The sequence below is a fragment of the Corvus kubaryi genome, unplaced genomic scaffold (genome assembly GCF_017639235.1).
Source record: "Corvus kubaryi isolate FWS band 111438036 unplaced genomic scaffold, C.kubaryi_AGA036_p1.0 37396, whole genome shotgun sequence".
Classification (NCBI taxonomy): domain Eukaryota; kingdom Metazoa; phylum Chordata; class Aves; order Passeriformes; family Corvidae; genus Corvus; species Corvus kubaryi.
This window is the reverse complement of record NW_024581135.1, coordinates 24,038,234-24,064,475: the sequence shown is the minus strand read 5'-3', so window position 1 is coordinate 24,064,475 and position 26,242 is coordinate 24,038,234. Positions and strand designations below refer to the sequence as shown.

Genomic DNA, 26,242 nt, shown 5'->3' with positions numbered 1-26,242 from the left:
GTGGGGTGGGTTCGGGGGTGCTGCCGCCATGCCGGGCGCCGCGGCTCCGCTCCCCCGCCCGCAGGGCCGCGCCCGGGCCGCGCCCCAGGAGCGGCGGCGGAGAGTGGCCCCGCTGGCCGCGGCCCCGCCGGCCCGGGCGGGGGACGAGCCGCTCCTCAGGGGCATCTTCGAGATCGGCAAGAGGAGCTGCGACGTGGTGCTGAGCGCCCGGCGGCTCCGCTGGAGCCCCATCCTGCCCGAGAGCCCCACAGGTGGGACGGGGCAGGGCGGGGCAGGGGGTGTCCGCCCCGGGCCGGGCCCAGGCTGAGGCCGCTGCCGCCGGGAGCGGGCGGCGGGGCCCAGGGCGAGCTGGGCTGCCCGCGGCGTGCGGGGAGAGGCGGCCGGGGGCTCTCCGGGCAGCGCGGGCTGAGTCACCCTAAACCGGGATTGCAGTAAAGTGCTTAAGGGCAGTGCTGTCAGGCACATCTGTTCCCTTAGAGGGTACTTTGCTGACTGAAAAGAAAAAGAAATTGTTCAGGACGCATTGAGTGTCTTGTACCTGAACCACCTCTCTCTGGCAAGAGCCTTGTCTTCTTGGTGGGTCATACGAAAAGGACAGAAGGTAGAGAGGATGTTTTTCGGGCCTCTTAGCCCCAGGCAGAGCAGTAAGAGGATTTGATTTTGTTTCTGCGGCATCAACTTTTTCTGGCATATGTTCTTTGGCAGGTACATAAACCAGAGCACAGAGAGGAGAGTGTAGTTTTGCGGGATGCATCTGAGTATTGTGATGAGGCTTCTGTTGCAGGTCGCCGTTGCTCTGTGGTGTTCACATGGCAACATGCTGAGAAAGTGTGGTTAAAGGATTTGATCAAGTGAAACAAATTATACACAAAAGTTTAAGAAGCCAAGGAATGCTGCTTGAACGTATCCAAATAGATATTTTTCTCCTAGAAACCGTGTAAACATATTCGTAGTTTTAAAACTGTGTACACACTCCTAAAGGTGCTTGTTTATTTCCGTGACCTCCCAGTGTTTACATGAAGAAGAAATCAAAGTTGTGTTCAGGAATGCAGTTTCCAGGCAGCATGTTTGCCTTCTAGGACAACATGGTTAGCTTGTTCAGGTTTAAACTACCAGGTTTATTTTATAAGTGTATTGGACAGAATGTAGAAGTTCATACAGGTAAGATCTCATAGCCATAGAGTCAGCATTGAGAGAAGCAAAGAAGTAGTCAGATGCTCACAGATGAAGTCATTATGGTTCATTTCATGTAACAGTGTTGGGATACCAGAGCTACCGAAATTGAACAAATACACAGTCATGCCCTGCTATTGACTCCTCTCCTCTGAATAGCGTAACCACGTTAATAGTGCTGTCTCAGACTTAAATACCTGCTTTTCAGCAGGACCGCTGAGTTCTGATCACCCCTGCACCCAGTGAGGATGCACAGTCCTTCCTCTTGGGGAGCTAGTCTGGGTGCCTTAAGTATAATGCTGTTACTCAGTGCTGAAGGTTCTCTTCCTTCCCATTTGGGATTAACTACATATCTTTGTGTATGTGATCTACAGATCAAATGTGATTTATTAATTATTTAGTTCTGTGTGTGGGGCTCTAATATGAGTGCCACTTTATGTTCTGCCTCCTTTAATGTAGATTGAATTGCCGTATATCAGGAATTAAGGGTCTGTGATTGTCCATTAATTGTCATCAGTGAAGGATTTTAAGTGCAGACAGGAATTTTGGTGTATGTTGGTCCATGCTTCCAGAGATGGGGAGTATATTCTGTGGTTTGGGATTTTTGTATGTGTGTGTTTGGCTTTTTTTGTTTTGTTTGGCTGGTTTAGTTTGTTTATTTTCCTAGGAAAAATTCATCCCCCTCAGTTGCTACTTCGTGTAAGTTTTTCATCTTCATGTTACTCATACAGACATCAGAAACTTTTCGTAGTTCTTGAAAGGTAATGAAGTATGCAGTGCCTAAAGTCAGACCTGTAGCAGATGGCGGGACTTCAGGAGTCTTATGGAAAGCAGCACTGACAAGCTGCTGCCAATTGTATCAGGATTTGGGCTTTTACTGCACATGTATTAAATATTTGCTGAAACTTCTTTCTCTGACAATTTGGTTTTATACTATGTGGCATTGAGCTGCTGAATAGCTTCATTTTTGAGATGCTGCAGTTGCGGCAGTCAAATGTGGATTCTGGAGCTTGAATGTTTTTCTCTCTCTCATTCTTGGCTCCCAGGAGCATTTACCCTGGGGTGTTCTGTACTGGTGCTGGGAGGAGCCATCTGTGGCAGGGTCTCGTTCCTGGATAAGTACAGCAGTGCAGTGTTCAGAGATGGCTAACGGCTCTCTGGACAAGTCTTTCCACTGGGATTTGGCTTATGCATGCTTTCTCCAACCCAAAAGCTTCATAACGCAGTTTGCCTTAGGCTCTAAGAGGTCAAGCCAGGTCTTCACGCTCTGCAAGTGCTGTTGAATGTCTCTTGCTTAGACTTGTATATGGCAATTCTTCCTGTTTCAGGAAAAGGTCTTTCTTCTCGGCAGTTGCTACAGTCTGTTAAAATCAGAGAACTTGAAGGTAGTTGCTTTCTTCCCTTTTTCCTAACCTCCCATCCCCTATAGTTCTCCAAATGAATTCCTGTTTTGCTGAAGTTGTCATTTGTCACCCACAGCTCTGTGGTTCCAATTGTTTGTTCTTACACATGGTAGTTTGTGCAGCCTTGGCTTCTCCAGATTCTGCCAGAGCTCCAAATCCCAGCTCAAAGTTCCCAAGCAGGTGACATCTGCTGTACCTGGGCCCAGTTGTGTCACAGTGATGTATGTGGAGTTCTGCCCCGTTGCACTGTTCCTGTGGGGCTCTAGGCAGCCTGATTATTAGGAGGACTTCTTTACCTTGTCCTGGATTTCTGCAGCTTCTCTCCCCAAGCGGTTTTTGGCTGCCCATGCTTGCTGATGATTTTTGATGGCTTCTTTTGTTCTTCACTCTCCAGCAAAGTTCTTCCCTCTCAAATAAGCATGACCCATTACGAATTTTGTGTGTTCTTTATTATAACAAAGCTTATGGCAGAAGTGAGGCTTGGGCAGGCAACTGGATGTGGAGCCTGGGGGACTGAATGTGTCAGGTGGGAGTAAGGGAAAGTGTGAGGCATGGCTCAGCTGCCCCCTTGGAAAGGCTGCAGCTACAGCCTGGGTGTGCAGCTCAGCTGAGCCTTTTCTCCTCATGGAGGCAGAACCCCTCTGACCCATAGCTGCTTGCTTGCTTGTAACAGTGCACTTGGTGCCTCAACGAGAAGCAGAGCTCACAGTCAGTAGTTGCTAGTTTTTTCTCTAGCTTCTTTCTATGTGGCTTTCCTATGCTGTAAATGTAATCATGGAAATTAGCAAAAAGGCAAGACTTCTCTCTCTATTAATAATCCAGCCCTGAACTGTGGAGATTCTCGTTTTGAGTGCTGCTTCAAAACTATAGCAGAGAAAGCTATCTTAAGTACGGATTTGAAAATTTTACGTGATTTTTACAAGTTCCCAGAAGATCATTTGTATTGTCTTTATGCATATGGCTTTTTTTGTTGTTAAATAAAGACTTTAAATCTGATTTTTTTTAAAGCCTCCAGCATGTTTTTAAAGATTGCCACAGAGTTTCCCAATTAACAATAATTGCAGTTTTTCAGCAGATTTCTGTCAGGTAGGAAGTGTAACGAAAATGGCACTTGCCCGGTGCTTTATCAGTATGTGAAGTCTGGAGGATTTTGATCATTATGAAAAACTTTGTAAGTGTAGTTTCTTGTGTGTGTAGTGTACTAAACTGAATGGTATATGAAGTTATTCCCTGACTGACAGCTTGCAAGCTGGACTGACTATTGGGATAATAATAGTAATAATTTGGATAAGCTTGCTTTTTAAGTATAGGTAATTGAACATAATTTCTAAATTAATTATCCAACAAGAAAATAAGATCTTGGAGCAATCCAGAGGTTAATGTAATATTGACTATATATTTCATAATGAATAAAATAAAAATAACAAATATATATTTTCATAATGAAGTAAAACACATCATTATTGTTTAAGTATACTATTCTTATCTATAGTATGCTGTAGTTCTTGTTGATATTCATCTAAAATATAGATTTATAGATTTGCTATATAAGTGCAGCAATAAGGAAAAGGAATCACTGATGTATTTCAACAGTGAGAGAGTCAGCAGTAAAGGACTTAAAATTAATTCCGAGTGCATAGTGGCCTGTTGCCAAGGCTATTTAGGAACAGATGTGGCTGAAATAGATACCAATAGTCTGTTTGGGATCTCTAAAGTAAGACATCTGTCAGTCTATCGGTCAGTCAGGAATAATGGAAATGGAAACTGGCTGTTACAAAATGTGAATTACTGAAGTTCCAAGAGGACCAAATTCGAAGCTTTTGATTCTACTTCTGACATGTAGAGAACATATTTTCTCTAAGTGGCTTATCTAGTGTCCAAACAGAAAAACTGTTTTTAAGGAAGAGACATAAAAATAAGTATTATGAAGTGTAACTGAAAGTGAGGTGTTCATGTGCCACATTAATATATGGCTTTAAGATGTGAATTGAAGGAGGAAAGCATGCAGTTTTAAACTCTCTGAACTTAGGTCTGAACTTATAAGACACTCAAATCTTTTCCCAGGGAGTCCGTAAAATTAATGTTTTTTAGAAAAATGCTGCATGAAGCTGTGAAATAATTTATTAAGCTGCAATTTATTGTGGAAACTGAAAAATGTTTATGGAACTAGGATACACTGATTAAAGGAGTCTTAAAACTTGTTCTTTTTTTCAGGGAACTTTAAAACAGAATATCTTGACTGTCCGTGTGGTTATTTTCATTTATCAGAAGATCAGTTCATGTGTTTGTGGCAACTTTCATTGTTTCATGCTTTCTGTTTTTTCTTGTGTTTCACACATTTATGCACCTCTTTGCTTACACTGAAAGGGGCTAACATAACCTGGATATCTAATATATGGCCTTTTCTATGCACTTCAATTCTCTACCTCCAAAGAGAGAGATCAGATATTTAAATCTTTGTTCCAGAAAAAAAGGTTTCTATGCTCGATCTTGCAAATTATATTTGTGTGTTCAGGTTTCCATACACGTTAAGTGCTGCCTATGTTAGTGAGTTGGATTCTGATGCTATGGGAATTTGAAATAACAGGATTTATTTAGCTTTCGTAGAAAGTAGCCCTTCTTCATGGCCTTTTCTTTTTAATGCAAAACTTTCTGTTGATGATACTGTGGTTTGTGTTATCCTAAAGTTGTTGTAGGCCATAAACTCAGCAAGTTTTTGACTTGGGTAAAGGTGATGCGTTCTGTTTTTGTGGTGGAGGTTTCTTTTCTTTGCTGCTCCTGTTGCACTGTGTAATAATTCAGTCTTTGCCATGTTCTGATATTATAGATAAGGCCATGTTTTGCTTTATTCCTCTCCTGTTCCTTCCTGGGGAGTGAGGATGGTGTCTGGCTGGGTGCTTGGCACATTATGCATCACTGAGCAGCTGGCACACCAGGAGCAAGCCAGGCGTAGCTGGTGCTGGTTTTTGGCTGCTGAGCAGGCGGATTGAAGAAAGATGGGTGGGAATCAGGGGGCAATCAAGCGTGCTGTGGTGGGGGTGAGCTGATACAGTATGGGAGTGTAAGGGTTTTGGTGCAGTGCCCTGTGGGTATGGGAGGGATCTGTGGGTACTGTGGAGAGGGATGTGAGTGAATGGAGGGGACACTGGATGGAATGGAGCTGCTGGGCAGACAGGGAGACATGCAGGGTGATGCTGTAGTGTGGGGTGTGTGTGATAAAGGGTGGGGGAATCACTGGAGAGTCACAGGAGACGTAGTAAGGGGATGAAGAGTAGAATCCAAATTTGTTTAATAAAAAAAGTTATCAAGGTTCCATAATTTTCTTGTTCACAGAGTAATTGACAGCTCTTGACTATGCCTTTTGGGCAAAGGTGTGCAAGAGTCAGTTGATGGTCTTCCTTATATAGCATGATGGAGAGAATCCAAAGGTGTATATTAAGAAAAAGTTGGTATGCAACCAATCTTTGATGCCCATGCCAGTGGTATTTTCATATCCACAATAGTGCTGTAACACTGAGTCCCTTTCTCAGTGTAAATTAATGTTCTTTTTAAATCATTAAAGAGTATGCAGTCAAATCCCTTATCTATGTAGAAATCCCCTATCTCAGTTTCTTAATTATCCTGTTTTTTGGCCCTTGAGGAATGCTAATTTTTTAACTCCTCTTTCAGATTCTAGATATGGTTATATTCTTTCTTTGATTGTCATTTTACCATATCATCCCTGAATCTGTATCCCTCTGTTATGCGCTGTTGTCTTTTCCTATTGCATCAAGTGTTGTCAGCTTATCTTGACTTTAAGTGTGGTTAATTGGAAAATGCATAGTTTTTTTTACAGTTGCAAAATAGAAATAAAAGCCGGACAATCTGTCATCTGCTCTTGTTGGAGTCAATAAAAATAAACTTAGAAAAACAATTTTCTTCTGGTTGTAAATGTCTTGTTAACTATGTATGTTGCAGAAGCAGCAGGTAAATAATAGATACTGTTGCAATTATGCAAAACCCAAACAAATAGGTATTGGATAGAAGAAATCCCTTTTTGTTTGCTGTTTCATTTAGGTATGTCTGGTTATATTATGCACTGTCTTTAGAAGGAAGTTTTTCTTCAGTACGTGCAGTACTCCAAAGATATTTTTATCCTACTAAGACAATTTATGAAAAAGCTTAAGTGGGTGAAAATCTGAGAATGTAACCTGAAGAACTGAGTAGTCTGTGGAACTTAACATTAGTGGGCTGTGGAACTAATGTTTTCCTTTCAAGGAAATCAGTGGTCCTGGTTTTTATGACTTCTGTTGTAACAGTATGTGCAGACAAAAGACCATAATGTGTTGAGTATCTGATACATGTATTACCATATTGCCATAAGGAACTGCTATTATGTTAGACACCAACTGATTTCATGATAGTGTTGGATTTCTCTCACATATGCTTATGTTTTTGTACAGATGATCCTTTAGGAACATCTGCTAGTTTTGTGGTGGTATCTGCTGTTTCCTTTCAAAGTTTGACCTTTTTGTCATGTAGTACTGTGACTGCGATAGAATTGTGTTTTACCGGGATCCTCTTCTAAATTGATTCCTGTCTCATAGACATGAACTGTCAATTTTTTGGGTTGTGATTTTTAAATTTTTAAAATTTTTTTAACTGCTGACTTGAAATAAGTGACTAGAATATCTTCCTTTCAATTGTTCAGGTTGTTTCAAAAATACAGGTGTCTGTGGGCTAAAGGTGTGGACGGTACATCTCAAACTATTTCACTAGGGAAGATGTTTTGGAGCTCTTCTCTTGCAATTTAGGAACCCTTCCCCCTTTAGCTGAAAAGAAGATTTGAACAGTGAAACCAGGTGTTATAAAAAAACCGTGGAAATTTTAGGCCTGAATATTCATGTGAGCCTTGATGTCTGGTAGGCTACCTGTAAGGGATTTGATGAAAGACAATTCACTTCTTATGTTTAAGATCTGCAACTTCCTCCTTCCCCGACTTCTCACTTAGTTGTCATAGGAATATATTAAATCACTGACAACAATTTTTTCAGTGAGTTGGTTTAAGTCACAGTTCTCTAGTCTGGAGTGTGGCTATTTCTTGCCTGCGTGTTGCAAGTTTAAACAAATGGTCAGTTCATTAACAGAATTCAGTGCTGAACTCTGAAGTTCCGGGCTTTTGCCTGTTTGAGCAACGTCAGATGGTAGGTAGTTGGATGCTTTTCAGTACTGAATCGTTGCTGTAGTTGTCAGTTTATTTGAACTGTGACAATATATCTGTTCTGTCAGTCCATACACTCAAGTGAATATAGGAAAGTATTCTTTGTGAGGCTCTGAAAATGCAAAGCAACAGATGTTATGTACTGCACAATTGTAGGTATCCTGGAAACAGATCTTTACACAGTGCAGGCAGTCTTGGAAAAACAAAATTTGACACGTGAATGATCAAGTTAAGGGTAACAGCAATAAATCCTTACCACTAAATATAATGCTGTTTTGCATGTACTGATCTGAGTTTGGGTAATTAAATGCTCATTGTTATATTACCCTCCTGTCATTTGACAGAAGTTTAAAAATTATCTTGTAGTTATATTTTTCTGCGTTGTTTTAGTACAGCATAGTAGAAATAGAATAAATATTCTCACTTAAAAATGACATATGAAAATGACTTCTGAAAAAAGCCTGTGTAATTCTAAGGAGTGAAAATTCTTGTAAATAAATTGCTAACAATAAATAGGAAAAAAATCCAGGTAACTTGCTGGGTTTTGGTATGAAAATAGCACGTCTTTGCTTGGCTGATCTGTTGACTGTTCCGAAGATGGTTCAAAATGAGATTGCTCCTGTCCAAGTCCTCTCCCTGCTCTCCTGTTTGTTGCATGGCCTTTTGGAGACTTGTCAAACAGCTCTGTCAAGAAAGGTACTGAAAGATTTTACACTTGGATGGTTTTGGGTTTCCCAAAGGTCTGCTCTGTCACATCTATGTAATTTAACTTGGAGTGAGGTGATTAGCTAGGGATCAAAATTATCATAGTGCCAGCATATAATACCCTAACAGTTAAATGGCTATAGATGGTGGTAACTGATGTCAACATCAAACTTTGAACGGATTTGTGGTTTCATTCAGTGAATTCTGCAGCTGACACATTCTCGGGTAAACCTACGTGTATTGTATGTTACCATGATTGGGAAAAGATTGTATCTAGATGTCTGGTTTTAATTTTGTATTGTTTTTATTAAAGGAAAAAGAATACTCTGAGTATTTCATGTCAAATGTAATGTTTCTTGGTCACTTGACTGCAACATGCTCATTAAACAAGGCTAGTAGCAACTAGAGTTGGTTTGGAAAACAATGCTTAGCAGAAAAAAAGAGTACCTGATCAATGTTTGGGTTTTTTTAACTGTAGTACAAATGAAAATTAAATAAGAGCATTTTTTTTTAGCATTTACATTTGTTGAGTAGTTAATTACTTAAAATATGAGGGAAACAAGCAAGTGGTGATTTTGAAATTTTGTTCCTAGGTCTCACTTGTTTTATGGAAACCATTTGGGGAAGGTACACACAGGAATTCAGTACCGAACTTATAATGATTTATATGTTTATAAATGTTTGTCTTGCTTAAGGGAGATACTGCCTTTTTCATTAGCATTTAGCAATATTGATTTTATGTGGGAGCAGAGTAATAAAGCAAGTTCTTTCCTACAGCACAAATTCAGAGCCATGGCAGTTTTACGGATTTGACCAGGCAACGGGACAGTGAGTCTGAGAGTTGGAATAATTGCACATAGTGTAATGTATTGATCTTTTATTTGAATGCCATCAGCTTGGAATAAAGATCAGGAGCTGTAGCTATACCATTTCTAATGTGTATAATTATAGGTTTATCATGTGGAAAATGTCATCTGTCACTTAAACAGTTGTTAGGATTATTATGTTAAGGATAATTAGAACGTAAATAGAGACTAAAGCAGATGTTTGTATGCTCTATAAACCAGCAGTTATTTAACAGTGTCTTGAATATTGTGTGCAGTTCTGGTGTTCTCAGCAAAGGTGATGTGGGACTGGAGAAGGTTCAAGGGGTGACTGTGGTTAAAGGTACATAATGGCTTCTGGATGAGAGTGGTGGACTAGGCTGGCACTTTTTGGTCTAAAAGGAAGGTTCTTGACATGTGGCCTGGACAAAGTGGCAGTTTTGCAACATAAGAAATAAGGTGCTTCTAATAAGCTAAGAAGAACCAGGCTGAAAACCAAATGAATAGCTAAGAGAATTGTAAAACTTACTGCCAAAAAATTGTTAGTGCTAAAAGATTTTGTGGATTCAGATGGAGATGGAAGGCATCATTTGAGTGCTGTTAAATGTGTAGAAACCACAGTCAGTTCAGGGTGTCCCAAATGAAAACAGGTGGGGAATGGAAAAGTACTAGTGGGAAAGAGAATAAATGCTTCCTTTATCCTTCTCTTCTCTTAGCATCTGCTTATGGCTATGGTTTGATATAAGATACTGGGACAGATGGATGCTTGCTCTGTCCTGGTATTGCTGGTCTTACATACCAGAAACCAGTTAAATTATATTTAAATGATATTTTGAGTAAAAGCACACACATCACTAGTCTGTAGTTCCACCTGTGTCTGCAGTGCCAAGCAAGATTTAATGATAAAATTTGAACTTCAGTTTGCCTAGCCTTCCATCGCCATGGTACTTATTTTTATTGGTGGAACAATACAGTTTAAAGAATGCATGTTCTTTGCCTGAAAAAATACCAAGGGGTTAATTTAATTAAATGTTGGTTAAGAATTACAGTGCAGTAGGAGACTATATAGGAAACCTGAATTTCTTAGCCATAATTCCCTTGAAAATATTGTTCATATGAATGCTTATAATTATTATAATCTTGGGGTTTTTTAATATATTTATTTTTGTTGTGGAGAAAGGAAGTTAAATTCCAAAGACATAGTTTGGCTTGTATAGGATAAGAGTCTGAAGCCATTGAGAATGATTTAGTTTGATCAGCCTCAAAATAAGGAAAAAGTGTAGCTTCAATATGCTTTGCTGGTATTTTTCCATAAATATATTTGAGAAGATTTCTGATGTTCACAGAAGACAACCTTAATATGAAACATCCATTTCCATTTTTTATGTCAGCAGCTTAAAGATGTGTGCCAAGGTATCAATACTGATTATTTCTTCAACACAGGTGGTGATAATTTTCTGGCACTAATTCACTTTATGGCTAAGTCAAAGATTATTGTATGATTTGTAATGTGTAGCTGGATATGTGTGGAAACTCACATTTGTTAAATTTACTTTTAAATGAGCAAAATAAGTTTAATATTGTGATAGAGGAAAATTTGCATGCAATAGTAACAATAACACACTGAGCAAGTGCATGCTGGAGAGTTTGAAGATGCATCTCTCTGTTGCTGTGTGGGTGCTCTGAATTGGAATTGTTCTCTGACCCTGGAACCATATGCAGGAACTTGATGCTATGAATAAAATTCATAGGATCTACAAGTAAGTTATTTACTTCAACCTCATAGTGGTAATACCTGTACATATGGGTGTAATGCTAGCGTTCAAAAGGTTTTGGGGAGTAAAAATTTGTGTGTATTATGGGAGATTTGAAGTGCATCTTTGTCATTTTACGTGATTATTCAACAGTGAAATCTGATCAGAAACTGGCTTGTTTGTGTTTTGGTTTTTTGGGGTTTTTTTGATATGTCGATCAGTAATCTCTCTGTTTGATTTTAGTACTTAGTACTGGGATTAGGAATGGATATGTAAATGTCACGTGTAGCTGCAGTTACTGTACTGGAGAGAAGTTGGTGGTAGATATCAAAGAACTTGCTTAAGGTGCAGAGGAGATGCTTGTTTGAAGTTGTCGGTGCATGCCAGGATGCAAAGCATACATTGTGGAGCATTTTGGGGTGGGTTTTTTTGGAGGGTTTTTTTGACAAGTGTCTCTGTTTTAAAGCTGTTGATCAGCCTGGCAGAAAATAAGTAGGTTTCTGTATATAAATTAATATACTAATGTAGTTTGATATAAAAGTGAAAATTATCTCTCTACTTAATTTTGAATTTCATGGAACTTAATGTTGACATTTTATTCATAAACCATTTTATGAATTCTGCATGTTCTCTGAAATGCATTAACTTATCCTACTTTATGCACAGGTTACGTCACAATTCAAAATGGAGATCTCCAGATTTTTGAGAATGTCATGAAAATTTCAAATAATGTTTTAAATGACTCATTACCATTTATTCGTATAACTTGTGAACAGCGTAACAACATAAAATATCAAAACAACTCAAATTAATGGCTTCACCTGATAATTTCGAGTGTATTTTGATTTTCAAAATAGCATTGTATATGATTTTTTTATAGATTTTTTTATAGATATTTCCTAGAATTACTCTTTCTGCTAAACATTTTGTAGACCTGTTGCTACATCTGCAGTGTTTGATGCACATGGACTGAAATTTAAATTAGCTTGAAGATATTTATTATTTACAGTTATCGTTTGACGTGTGTTGCAGTGTGTATGCAGCAGTTCTGCTGCTAAATGAAGTGAGTGTATCCTGAGCTTGGTGCAGATACATGGGCACAGGTGGGCGTCCTGGTGGTGTGCACCATGCAGGGAAACACATGGCACTACACAACATGGGGCAAAGAGCACACAGTTGGAATTAGAAATCATTTTATGAATACCTTGGAAATTTGTGCTTGTTCATATACGGGTTGTAATTTCTAAAAAGGGTGTGCATGTTTTTGTATTGAACATTTGTGACAGGCAGCACTCTAATGTAGTTGTCCTTACTTTGTGCAGAGACACTATTGTATGAGCTTGTTTATGTCAATATTTTAACAATTTATCTTTATAACTACTTTTGACTATATTTGTAGTAACACTGGCACCCTGTGTACAGAAGATACAATCAGTGCTGAAAGGAAACTTGCATCCATCTGGAAGCAATAAACTTTTCTAAAAGACTGCACAGTGTTACTTAATCCTGTGATTTCTTACTGTGAGTGAAATTAAGGTTTGGTTCAGTTGTGTCACATCATATTGGTATCAAATCTTTTGTGAGAGATTTGTCATAGTGGTAAGCTACAAAAAAAATTTAAAATTGATGAAAGTCTGAGAATGTAATTTCCTCAGTCACAGAATTATGCATCATTGCAAATGGAGTCAATTCTATATAATAAAAATAATTGTAATACCAGAAAGCTTCTGGAGTGTTGCATTTTTTAAGCTTTCTCTTTATATGAAGTGCTAATTTGTATACTGCACAATTGACTAAGAATACCTTAAATTTGGTGTTGTGTTCTAAGTAATTTTTGTATTGTACATCTATAATGTAATATAAATTATATTTTTAATATGACAAAATATTTTACAAAGTTAGAGAAATATGAACAGTGTCCATAAGGAGAAGGGGGAAAAAAATCTATATTAAAAAGATCATCTAACAAAATTCTGGGGGTTTTTGGTGCTTTCTTTTAAGTTTGTTACAAGTGTGATGTACATGAACAAAATAGGATTCATTCACCCTGCAGGCAAAGTGGTGCAGCCTGCATTCTTCCTGTTCCTAAGTGGCAACTGAGCGTTGGAGTGAGGGAAGGGTTTTATGCTTGTCAGAGGATTCTGGTGGTGCTATTGCCATCTCTTGCCCTTGGGCAACTGTAGGAGATGCAGATACAATGATACAAAGGATGGCAGAGTTTCCTTCATAAATCTCTGAAAAAAAGAAAAGATCAGAGATCAATGAGGATAAAGCCAAACATGTAGAAGTTCCTGGATAAGCTCATCTAGCAGCTGATAGCTATGCTTTAATAAATAAAAGTATGACTTACTAGGGTACATGAATTATCAATAGTTTACAGAAGGACATTGACACATGTTTAGAATGGGCTGCTTGTTCTTTTTTCCTGAAGAAAATATTTCTTGAAAATCTTTTCCAGGAAAGACTAAGATTCCAATATTTGAGGCATATTGAGTTCCCTGAAACACTGGTATTTAGCAGTATGGATGATTTCTAAATCTGTATTTGAGGCTGAGGCAGATCTGGTGCAAGTAAGGCTCCAAGTAAAAGTAATTATTAACTTGTACTTAATCAAACTCAGTAATGTCGTATGGCCATAACAGGTCATTTGTTTCCCCACTTCGCTTTATTTTCTGAAATGACAGAAGTAATTGCATGATTGTAACATAAATTAGTAGGTACATAACACTGTGTATGTGTGAGATGTTTTCGAGGAAATGTAAAATTAAGCTCATGTTTTGTCTTTGGGGATTCTTTAGTATATTTCAGCTCTGCTAACCCATTCTGTTAAATCATGTAGGCTATTAGATCCCAGTCTTCTGTTTATTTCAGAAATCTCTCTCAAAATAAATTCCATTTTATGATGGCTTTATGGTTGGTCTGTGTAAGACCAGTCATTTAATCTGATGCAGAGGTTTGCAGAGGTTTTGGAAAATGATGGAAATCAGTGGCGCTTTTTACCCTGTTGTTACTCTAAAGTTTCTTACATAACTCCTCTCACTAAATGAAAAGCCTCAAAGTTTCAGCCACTAAATGAAAGGTTTACAGCTGCTTTTCAAATCGTGTTATGAAATTAGGCAGTATGTGGACCATATTCTTAACATAAAATGTAGAGCTTTCTATAGTATATTTCCAGTGACCTCTCTCTTGCAGTGGTGTTAATAATAAAATGTAATTATTAAAAGCAAAACCTTTGCTTCATCCATCCTCTCAAATGCTTCAGGATGGGAATCAGTCATTGTCTGCCTTACTTCCTTTCAGCTTACCTTGTTGTTCTAATATTATTCCCAATAGATCTTGTTATTTTTAAATTCATCATCTCCCTCAAATCTTTTCTTGTAGAATGAAGGAGAAACTCTTCCTTAGGGTGAAGATTTTTTCTGGAACAGCATTAGTACTTCTGCCAAAGCTTCAGTCACACTTTTCTGCAGAGGTATTTTTTCAATAAGCTATTGGATTTCTTTTCAAACTGCCAGTTTCAGTATGCTTTTCTAATGAAATTCTGCCATTAGCTTGTAGTTAGTAAGCAAGGTACTTCACTGCTCTGAGAGCTGAATCAAGACACTAATGAAAGCTTGATGGATAGATGTCTAATGAGCCTCATTTCAAGAGGAAAGGCCTTTCCTGTGGCCTGCTGGGCATCAAGCAGACCCCCAGTGCTGTGTACAAGTGTCACTCTGAGATCTGGTCATGCTCAGAGGGAAAGTCCCCAAACCTGGCCTTTCTCCATAAGGTATCAGCTCCAGCAAAACCAGCCTCTGAGCTGTACTAAACTACGCTCTTACAGCATGGGATCAATTGAGCTCTTCCCATATTTGCTCTGCCAGTAGCCAGAATCCTCTTTTCTTTTGGTTCAGCCAGAACTTAGTAGCTTGGTGATAGTTGTTCTTTTTCAGAAGTTTGCCTATTGCCCTCTTTTAAAGCTGTAGTGAAAGTTAACCGAATTTTAAGTGCTTGAATATGGTCGAACTCAAGACTTCAAGGACTACTCCAAATGTTCCCTAAAGCTGCTCTTCCTCCAGTTGCTGTGATATGATACTGTGCACAGGGGCTGTGTGTGCAACAGCCCTCTTGATTTGATGGGGATGTTCAGAAGCTTGAGGATTAGTTTTTAACAGGTATGGTGGAGAACAGGAATTGGAATCAGCTGGTTGTGGTGTCTTGGGGGAAAGAGCCATTTGAAAAGTGGTAAGAAACAAGAGGGGAAGATGAAAGGTAGGAGGTTACAGTTTTAGATGGATTTACCCATGCTGTGAATATTGTAAAATTGTTTAAAAATAAGTGAAATTATTCTATTATGTAATGTAAGCCTTTATCCCATGACTGAGGTTTGCATTGGAAAATACTGGGTTTATTGGGTTTTTTGCTAGTATTGTGTTGAAAAATTGAAATCTGAAGTACAAATTTGTTCCAGAATTTTATTTTTTTATTATGTCAGTTATTCTTCATAAAAATATTCTTTTTAGAGGTAGCTATCTGTGATGATAGTTTAAAACAAGATGACTTCTTTAAGCTGGAAGAGTGGATAACTCCTTGTCCAATGAAATGTAACTGAATGTGTCATTATAGTTTTGTAAAGTGGAGTTTAGTTCTGAGACTTACAATTTTCTTTTAATGTATAAGATGTCGCTAGAACGCTAAAGAATTAAGAGAAGCCATTGTTCATCTCTTCCAGTTCTTGCAGACTCTTATTGATCTCAGTGATCTTTGGGGAGTTAGCAGTTGGAAGTGAAAATGCACAGCAGATTGGCTCAAGGCATGTTGACTTCCTGCTGATGAAAGGAGACAGTCCCAGTTCTTCCTTCTTCCCTGCTGTGAATTTTCTTATCAATTTGTAGCATCTCTAGTTCTATAGGACTGGTGTTGAGCTGCTTATACTAAACAACTTGTCAGAAGACTAGGCAGGGGGAAAAGAAAAAGTGGGCAATCTGTGTTACTTTAGGGGGTTGATTTGACTAAGCAGAGCCAGACTTCAGGAGAAGGGCTGGACTGCACAGTCATGGCAGGTGAGTCGAGGATGGGTGTCTTGTGTTGAGAGACGGATTAGCAGCAAGGTATTGCGTTTGCTTGGCAAAATACATCACACTAAGATTCTCTAGAAAAGGAGAATGAAAATGGGTTGTATCCCTGTCAGATGTTTTTAAGCTCAGTTTTCTGCCCTGAAGGAATACAGCTGCTGCTGCAAGTGGATAGCTGCCATTAAAAGGTGAAGTTAGTTGTTGCACCCTGCTTTTACTCTCCAGCTCTGGAGAAACTGAGATGCATCTCTTCAGTCCCTTGTAGTACTTTCTGAACTCCTTGCTGCTCCCAGGCAGGTCATTGTACACAGTCTGAGAAATGTGTTTCTAGGTTAGGGCCTTGCTTGTGTTAAACTTCTACACCACCTTTTAGAAGGACTAGAGTAACATAAAGCTAATCTTCAAACGAAAATCAGCCCCTCCCCAACCTGGCTTTTGCTGTACCACCTTCTCCTCAGCTTACTGTTTGATACTTTTGGCAAGCAGAAAGTGGAATTTTGCTTTCTCTGCTTTCAGAGAGTAAGAGGCATAGTATCAAATTTTGCCAGAAGTGTTGCATGACCTATATTTTTGAAATAAAAAAATCATTCAAAATTCATGTGTTTTGAAATAGCTTTTCTGTCTCATGTTTAGAGTATTTAAATAAGTGCTAAAGAGCCAGACAAGCTTTACAGTGTTTCTTGGCTTTTCTGGCAAGAATGATCATACCTGCTTTTCCAGCCCTTTTTAATCAATAAGTAGCTGAAAGCTATAGAGGTTTTATGAATCAGCTGCATGCTGCTTATCGTGCTTTGCTGATTTACAGTGAGGGAAAAATGGGCTTAATAATTGATGGGCTAATAGGTGCTGGTTTATATGCATTAGACATTATCATATTAAATATTCCTAAACATAGATTTATAGACATACTGTCAAAACTAGTTTAATTTTTAATTCTATTTATTTTATTTTTGGGTTTATATTAATACAGTTATGTTTTATTGTATGTCTTGAATGGTTATTTTAAAAGTAGTGTTCATACAGTGTAGGATGGTCTGTGATCAATTTTATAATAAAGAAGTGTTTTTATTATAAACCACTTCTTTAATAAGTACTGATTGCTATATTTGCTTTGGTATAGTCTTGATGATTTTTTAAAAATTTCTAATTATTTCTGTTAAGTTACACTGCCCTCAGCTATATCAATTCACTATTAAGGAAGTAAACTTTGAGAATGTAGTGGGACAGAGAGCCTAAAATGTATAAAAAAGATTTATCTATTCATTATAGTCAGGGGGGACTGGGTGTCTTGCCAAAGGTCAGAGGAAGCATTTGTGACCAAGGGAGTATAACACACTTTACTTTGTGTCCAACTCTTGTTCTTGAATTATAGTCACATTTCATGTGTGTTTTCTGATATTTTCCATGTACTCCAGATATTTGTTATGGAAATCAAGTCCTTAAGTACCACTTCTAGATGTTGGGCCTCTGTGGTAAGATAACAGTCCAAAAAGTGTTTCCTTGTTGAACTGTTGGTGTTTATATTTAAATACCACATTTTCTTTAAAACTGTTCTATTTTTCATAGTACTGCTTTTTTTCTTTGCATGTATTTTCATCAATTTTGCTGTAAACATGAGGTAGTATGTTTAAAGCCTAGTTTAAAACTCTTAACAATTAAAATTTGGCTTGCTATTAACAGTTAAACTCTATTTGAGTGTATTAGTCCCTCATCTTTTGATTTAGCTCAGTATGGTTGATTTAGACATAATTTTTGTTAAATAAGAGATTAGACTACCATAAGTAGGAGAAATGTAGGATAGTCTCATTGCTTGAAATTAGTGAGACGATAAATAGGGGCATAAAACTTCCTAGAAATTCATCTATCCAGGCAGATTTTTCTTTTTTTCATGCTGCATTTGGAAAAAAAAAAAGTGGACATGTGCAGAAACTGTGAGTACAATTAGCGTCAAGCAGATAAATCCAACTCTAATCCTGTTTACGCTCTACATCAGACAGATGTGCTGAGATTGATTTAGACAAGCCCTTGGCTTATAGTAACCTTTTTTTTTAAGTGCCATATATTGTGGTTTTGTTAGATCTTTGTTAAATGTTAAGTGCTGTTCGTTTTGCTCTTCCCTAACGCCTGTAACCTACTTTATACAGGTTCCCTCTGTGCTTTCATGATGACAGGGCAGCCCGGTAGAAGAGATTATCTTTATTCCTTGTAATTAAATTGACTTCTCTTTTTCAGAAGATACAACAATGGGAAGTGGGTACTGAATTAAATAAATAGCATGATATCTAATAGATGTATACTTAAATCTCTTGCAAGAACAGATGGTACCCAATATCTTTCTAAGTAATGTGAGAGGACAGTTAATGTCCTGAAAATGCTCGCAATAACCAATACGATACTAATGAGCCAATACGGTTTTTGAAGTTTAAAAAAGTGTTGAATCCAATATATGCTTTATTTACTTACATACTTTATACTAATATTTTATTAGCCTGGTTGTTGTCTCATACTAGAAGTATTTTATAAATACAGCTCGTGACTTAAATTTTCTTTATCTGAGTTGTTTTATAAAATTTTACTGCATTTGGGATGGTCTTATTTTCAGTAAGCAGAGAAGATGAAAATTATGGAATTTGCCTTGGATTTTATGCAGATTTCTTTACAACTTTAGTAAAAATTGGCTGTCCTAATCCTACTAGCTGCTTCAACATTTCCTCTACAAATTAAAACCTGAGGATGACAGCTTTTTATAGTTCAACATTCCTAGAGTTTAAATCCTTCTCCAGGTAGCATCTAGAAATGTATTCCTGTAAAACAACCAAGTCAAATAGTGGTTTTGAAAGTCTGGTGCTGCCTAGTAAGAATGTTTTATTTTAAATATCAAAAGTTTTGATATGCATCTGAGCAACGTAAGAATTTGATAAATACAGAGTAAGAGGAAGATGCATGAGCAAATAAGTAACCTGCTGAAATAGTCATGAAAAGAAAAGGCAGGCCTTACCTGGTTTATGACTAAATGTCATTCTATGAAAGCTAGTGGGGAATAAAAAAGTATTTTAACAGGCCTTCATTTTCCTTGACTTGTGCCTGTCAAGTAGACTAATGTTTGTAACTTGTTTGTGGTGTACATTCATAACATTGGCATTATAGAGTTTGTGATATCCTCAGCAGAACTAAGAGTTAAATCCAAAATATGATTTATTAAAAAGTATGATTTATTTAAAAGTATTTTAAAAGCAAGCCCACTTAAAATATTTGTATTGGTCTGGGGAAATGAATGCTGCAGCTCAGTTATGGCTGCATAATGGTTGTGGTTATATATCACGTGTCTTTGTTCACTAAAGCATTGAGGTTGTGTGTTGGCATGTTCAGTGTATTGTGTGTCTCACAGTGAGACTTCGTGAAAAAAACATAAGCAGACCCCTCAAAAAATCTGTTTTAAAAATAAAAACAAATCTTTAATATAGGTATTAAACTATGTAGTTCTAGATAAGTGATATGGGACATAACCAGTCAGTTTTTCATTTCAGACTTACAGAGACTATTTACCCCTAAATGTTTTAGAAGAGCAATACAAAGTTTGACAAAAATGAAGATCTTGGGTTTGGTAATGTTTGTATCAAGTTTGTTTGTACAATGTCCACTTGGAGTCTGTGTAAAGTCATAGTTCAAATGGAATCATACAGTATTTTTCCCCCCTCAGCTCCCTCATTTCTACAGGATACATTGAATGAAAATACTTTTACAGCAGTCATTACAGTACTTTTAAGATTTATGTTGGGGTTTTAAAAAAACTATTTAGGTGAGTTTCCTCCTGTTTATTTGCTGTATACTTCTGAAAATCTGCACTACAGACAGTTTCCTGTGTACTATCTCAATGCACACCAACATTTACTTGTCACAGTATTCCTGCTAAGAACGGAATGATTTCAGTCCAGTTTTACACCTTAGTAGCTGATTTACACAGAAATTAGGATGGTAAAATAGAAAAAGCTGGGAAAAATATGTGGGAAGTATAGCAAGGTCATGCTTCTATTTGTAGCAGGTTATTTGGTATGGAACAGGAAAAAACGAATTGTTTGAGAACTGTGAGGAGAGGTAATATTGTTTTGAGCTTTAGCTGTGTTAGCATGGCTGAGGAGAAGTCATCCAAGATTCCTGGACAGAGAGATGATCACTGCATAGTCTCCTTCCAGAAATGATGTTGAGAAATGCCAGCATCAAACTGTTACAAGAATTGACAAAGTGGTCTTTCTCCTGCCCAGAGGAAGTATGACTTTCTGAAACCCTCAGCTTCATGTGGTATAATGAAGGTGGTGGTGCTGCCCACCTTTCCCAGGATGACAATTAAAATAGACTTTTCCCAGCACTTCAGTACAGCATGTATCAACTATTCATCAAACAGAATCTGTTATGGTTTTTGTTATTGAGAAACCAGTTGACAGAGCTGTTGCTGGATTTGGGGAAGTTTTCTGGTTTCTAGAGTTTCTTTCCTTGGGCAGCAAAGGGACCTTTATTGGCCTGCTGTATCAGATCTGCTGTAATTACGAAGAAATCAGGGAAACCTTTCTGTGTCCAGAGAATCTGATACCTACAGAAATGGTGACACTTTTCCTTCAGTTTGTGTATTTGACTTTGTTTTTGAGGAATCGAAATGCAGCTCAAGAGAGCAGAAAAGGGAGAAGCCTGTACTACAGTGGCTCAGTTGATACATTTCCAAAATGCACTTGGAAATGAAGTGATAGCATCTGCAGCCACAGCATCCATGTAAATAACAGCTCCAAGATAACAAAACCTTCACTTTGCCTAACACAAATCTCCCTTGGGATGAGGATCTTGAACTGTCCCAAGAACTTTTTTGAAACTGTTTTTCTTGTCTTCTAAACTGAATTCATACATCAAAAATGAAAGCAAAGATGAGTAATAGAGTTTTGCTTTATTTGTCTATTTTTGCTTAAATATTTTCTGATTTATTTCTAATATAAACACAAAAGGCAATGGTTGTATCAAATAAAAAAATATAGTGAGCATATAGTCAGCTTGGGTCATAGCACACTTTCTGATCTATGATTTAGGAGTGTACAACTGCTGTGATTGCTATGATTTAGGTGAATACCATAAAGAATTTGCTTTTTGAATGCAAATGCAAAAAAAAGTATTTCTTAGAGTGTGAAATTTTATTAATTTTTTTGAACACCAGAAAGCTGAGTAAACAACCTCTTTGAAATTGTTTTGTTTGTACAGCTGGATACATAACTAAGTTGGTAAAATAAAAGACCAGTGATTGAGGGAAATTATATACAGTAAGTTTCAATGCAAGCATGAACAGATGCGAGAAGTGAAGCTAGAGATGAAGCTGTAACAATGTTTTTTTTAGTTGTTACTCCCAAACATATTGGTAATGCTTTTCTTTTTTTTTTTTTTTTCTTTTTTTCTCTTGCAGGTGATTCCAGTGTGGCCTTACAGGCTCAAGAGGAGATTATTGAAATGAAAGATGTATTTTCAGTAAAACTGAAACGTCGTCGTTTTGCAGGGCAGAAAAAAGGTGGTACTTTGTTGGGTATCACAATTTTTAAATGCTTGAATAAAGAAGAGAATAAGCTTACAGACTGTGCTATCCATTTAAATAACTTAAGTGAAGATCATTGTCAGTCATGGTTTAGACATCTGAAGGAAATTCTGAATGGTAAGCATTTAATTGAGGTTGATGTCATATTTATTTCTATTGGCAATACGTGAGGTTGAGTGAAGCTTAGAAACGTTTTGCCTGTAGAAATTAAGACACAGATATGAATATTATTTCTGCCAAATGTTTACTACTGAAGTTTTACGTGGTGAAGTGTAAAATTTAGGAAAGTGACAATAATTGACTAATGTATGTGTAAAACTGAAACAAATTGATGTTATTTTTGGAAGAGTTTTGGAAGCTACTGAAAATAAGTAGTTTATTCTGACTGAAGAGTCTTCTGGGAAATCTGTTTCTGAATGAAATAATATATTTTGTTGATATTTTCAACAAAATTTCATTTGAAATTGCATCACACATGATGGTACTACAGTAGTTGCACTTCTGGGAGCTCTTCAGGTGACAGTTTAGGGAATCCCACTTGAGACCTCCAGATTCTTTAGGAGACTAATGGGAGATACTTTCCTCATCTTCATAAATTCACAGGGGGCAGTGCTCTTAAGGTTCTGTAGGACTCTTGTTGTCTAATTTGATACAAAATTTATTGACACTAGTGATGGAAGGTAATTCTTTACTTTAAAAATATCTTTCTGTGTTTGCTTAGGCTAATGCCATTTTCAGGATGCTTTGTTTAACCAGTTATAAGGTTGGTTGCTTGGTTGGGGTTTCTTTTATTTTTTATTTTATGGAAGCTCCATCAAAATTAAGAAAAAAATATTAACCATATAGGGAAAAGAGCCCTGAGAAATCCAAGCCTTTCACTGTAGTTTGTATTTGAAAGACATAGAATATAGCACACTTTTGATTTAAAAAACCAAAATGACGCCCCTTCCCCAATACTAAACTCTCTGATTTAGCTCCAAAATGTGCCTCTGTTTACAGATTTTAGCAAATGAGTTTGTTTGTTACAGAAGAAAAGCAGTCTCTCTTGTAACAGACTATTAGAACTCCAGCTGAATTGTTAAGACTGAGCTGGGTTACGGAATTCAAATCTTGTACATCTGTAGTGTTTGTAACAACACTTTGAATAACAATTTATAGTGTGCTTCTAGTAAAGTTTCACAAGCAGGTATTAGAGAAACAACATGAGTTATTAATGGTGCATTCTTACACTGTTTGTTTACAGTATGCTTTGGATTTTCCCAATGAAGATGTGTATTAAAAAGTGCCTTCCCTTTTCCCCTTTTGAAAGACTTTATCATGAAATATCTCAATCTGCAGAAGTGCCAGGATTCCTGTAGATCTCCAGCTACCCATAAAGGCAAGGACATTTGCATAAGGAGCAAATGTCTGTTTTGTTCCCAGATTACCCTCCATCTATCAGGAGCAGTGATACCATATGTTCACAGAAAAAAAAGCTGCAGTATCTCTAGCTCAGGTTGCCTTGACCTCGAGGTGCAGTCTCTGTTTTATAGCCTTGTAATTGGAAGCCACCTGAACCTGAAAAAAAAGTATTCTGTGCAATGCTGTTTCAAGTTCCTGCTTCAGTCTTTCTCCATAAGCTCAGACCTTGTACAGATTTTTTGATCTCTGATCAGTACATTTTTTCTCCTTGCCTTCCACTTCAGGAATAAACAGGACTCAGAGTGATAAAAATAACTGCACAAACCCCTCCTAATACCAGTTGCTAATGTGTATATTCTTCTAAGTTTGAACTAAAAGTATACAATGCAGTTGACTTCTGTTGATTTCTCAGTGACTGGTATTTCTGTGTGAAACAGTAATGGATTTTCGTAGTTTTTGCTGCAGCTTTTTTTTTTTTTTTTTTTTTTTTGTCCTAGTGCTGGACTCATCATTGTTAATAAACTCAAATTGGCTGCTTCTGGTTTTATCCTTCTAAAATAGTGAAAATTACTTCCCTGCCCTCCTTCCTCCCCCAGTCTATCTGATCACAAAGTAATTTTTCATTAACTGCTGCATTATTTACTGGAAGGATTTTTTTTTTTTTTTTTGGGCTGGAGCAAATTAAAAGCAGGTGATTTATCAAAGTAGAATATATATATATTTGGTCAGTAATATTTAGACATTCTGACAAATGGGAGTACATGTTACTGACAGGTGTGTTTCCTCTGCAGATAAATGCAATTTCTACTTGTTTACCTTACCCTTTGACAAATTTTTAGATTTTTATACATATACATTAATTAAGGAACAACAATAGCAATTTTATCAGTGATGATACGAGCCAAAGTTTATCTGAATTTCTAATCTTCTAATGAGGATTTTATTTTTTCTGAAATTTTATGTACACTTTCCTTTTTACTGTGTGATCTGTGTCTGTCATGAATGTTTCATACATGGTTTTTCCCTGTTCATTTCTATTATATTCATCGTGAGTGTCCTCTGTTGCTTTAAATTTGTGTTCAGAGTACTTCAGTTTAAACTGGGCTATAATTTTTTATGAAGCCTGTTATATAGGTGAGTACACAGAGACATAACTGTTTAGAATTTAGTTACAGTGACTGCTATTATGTTTTTGTGTGCGTGTCAGGGTAACTAAATAGATGTACTGCCATCTTCCCATACTTAAAGAAGTTCTTATTTTCTGCCTAATGTTGCTGCTGTTCCAGTGCATGCCAGCTAGATACGAAGAGCTTGCTCACTGATGTGGTGTTCCTGAAATCTGATCTTCTGCACATCATGTTTGTTAAACTGATGTAAGATAACCACTGCCATCTTGATGCACCTATGGAGCTTTGGCTCTGGGCTGGCTCCTGGAAGGCCCCAAAGGGCAGCTTAGACAGGGTCTAGTGTGCTGTTATCTCATGTCAGCCCTGGTGCACACCCCACTCTGTGATTTCCATTTATACACATCTTTTTGTAAAGGACTTACGGGCGTGGCATGTGGGGACACACTGTGTCAGTAGAATTCACTGTTTCATCTAAAATCCTCTGCGCATTCAAATACACAGTGGTTCTTAAAGGGTTGAGACAGGCTCAAAAATGAGAGAAAATGTACCGTTTTCAATGCTTATCCATTTTTTTTTAACAAGATAAGACTTACTAATGGTTGATTTGAAAAAGCTTTACTTAAAAACTCTGTAAACTAACAAAAGACAGTAAATGTGGTTAAGAATAAATGATAAAATAGCAAAAAAAGCATGAAGTCCATTTTATTTTTATCTACTGCTCTGCAGTATCTATCACACTGGGATTTGATATGAATGCCTGAAACTTCATGCATGAAGTTTTAATTAAACCATTAATGTTAAACATTAACTTAGGTTAGTTAATATTAACAGTGGTGTCTCCATAGTTACTCTAACAACTCTGTCTCATATTGTTAGTTTTTCTCATGTATAATATTCCTAATGTTGTATAAAGTATTTATAAATGTAGGTGGTAATGACATGATTCCAGGCTCTTAACTTTTGTAACATAAACCCATTTTCCTAAGGCCGAGGCCTGAAAGCAGCACAGATGTATGTCTGAGCACAGCGTCTCTGCTGCCCTAGGAGCCTTTGTTTTCAGAACACCCTGATTGACCCACCACCCTTCATGGTTCACTGATTCACTTGATAGATCAAGTTTAAACTAGTGCATATTAGCACATTTGTTAGTACTGGGGGAACAGTTGGCCTTCCTGCTTTGGGCTGCTGGCTCGTTTCAAATGGAGCAGCCACAGAAAACAATAACAGAATACCAGTTAGGAGAGCCCCAAAAGGCTGGCAGACTGGGATCAGTTGCACACGGTAGTCAATGACATTGATTCATTCATATAGATGCTGTTTAAAGACAATTAAAAGATTATTATTTAAAAACACTTTAAAGAAGCTTCACAATAATATTGTGTGAAAGTTTAATCTGTGGCTGTTACTGGATATGCTTTCATTAAACTCAGTTGTTTCGTGTGTTTTAATGTGTCTAGTGCACACTAGGAATGATAAAGTAATAAATTTTGTCGTGATCATCCTTTCATGTCAGTTGGCAATTATTTGTCACAAACAAAATCACTTCAGTAGTGTACCATCTCTGCTCAAAAGCCTTGTTTGAAAAAAAGTCTGTGAATGAAATATTTTATCTCTCTAAAAAAGTAAATTGATATTCAAATAGTCATAAAGAGAATATTGTAATACTTTCATCCTGCGAATGCATTTGGTTCTTGAAAATCTTGCTAGGATTTATGTCTTAGCTCTGATCGACTTTTCAGCCATAGCCAAATATACATAATCATAAATACAGTTTCTGGTTTAGAATTGTTTAATGAATGATTTTTTTCTTTAAAAAGAAATTAAATTCAACTATTTCCTCAAAAATCTAGGATTTTTTTCCCCCCACCAACTGAAAAGTCTATTTTCTTTTGCCTACTTAGAATTTTTTCTGAAACTTTATACTACCACCTAGGGTTAATTTTTTACATGTAATACTCAAAAACATTGAAGTGAGGTAGTGATGTTTGCTTTTATCCCCTTCAGTTTTCTCCTGATGTCTGTTTCACAATAC

General features: G+C 37.2%; 1 protein-coding gene across 3 annotated transcripts in view; it reads left to right on the top strand.

Annotated features, from left to right (window-relative positions):
* The first annotated feature begins 28 nt into the window (after positions 1 to 28).
* The window catches only part of CERKL (ceramide kinase like), a 52,491-nt gene continuing 26,277 nt past the window's right edge, over positions 29 to 26,242 (top strand). Inside the window, exons 1-2 of one of the 3 annotated variants that reach the window (XM_042040552.1) lie at positions 29 to 251; positions 21,557 to 21,799. In XM_042040552.1, coding sequence (XP_041896486.1) covers positions 29 to 251; positions 21,557 to 21,799 — 466 coding nt within the window. Of the gene's footprint in view, positions 252 to 13,504; positions 18,048 to 19,727; positions 19,916 to 21,556; positions 21,800 to 26,242 lie in introns of those variants that run through there. The other 2 variants (XM_042040554.1, XM_042040555.1) reach the window with 2 other exon arrangements.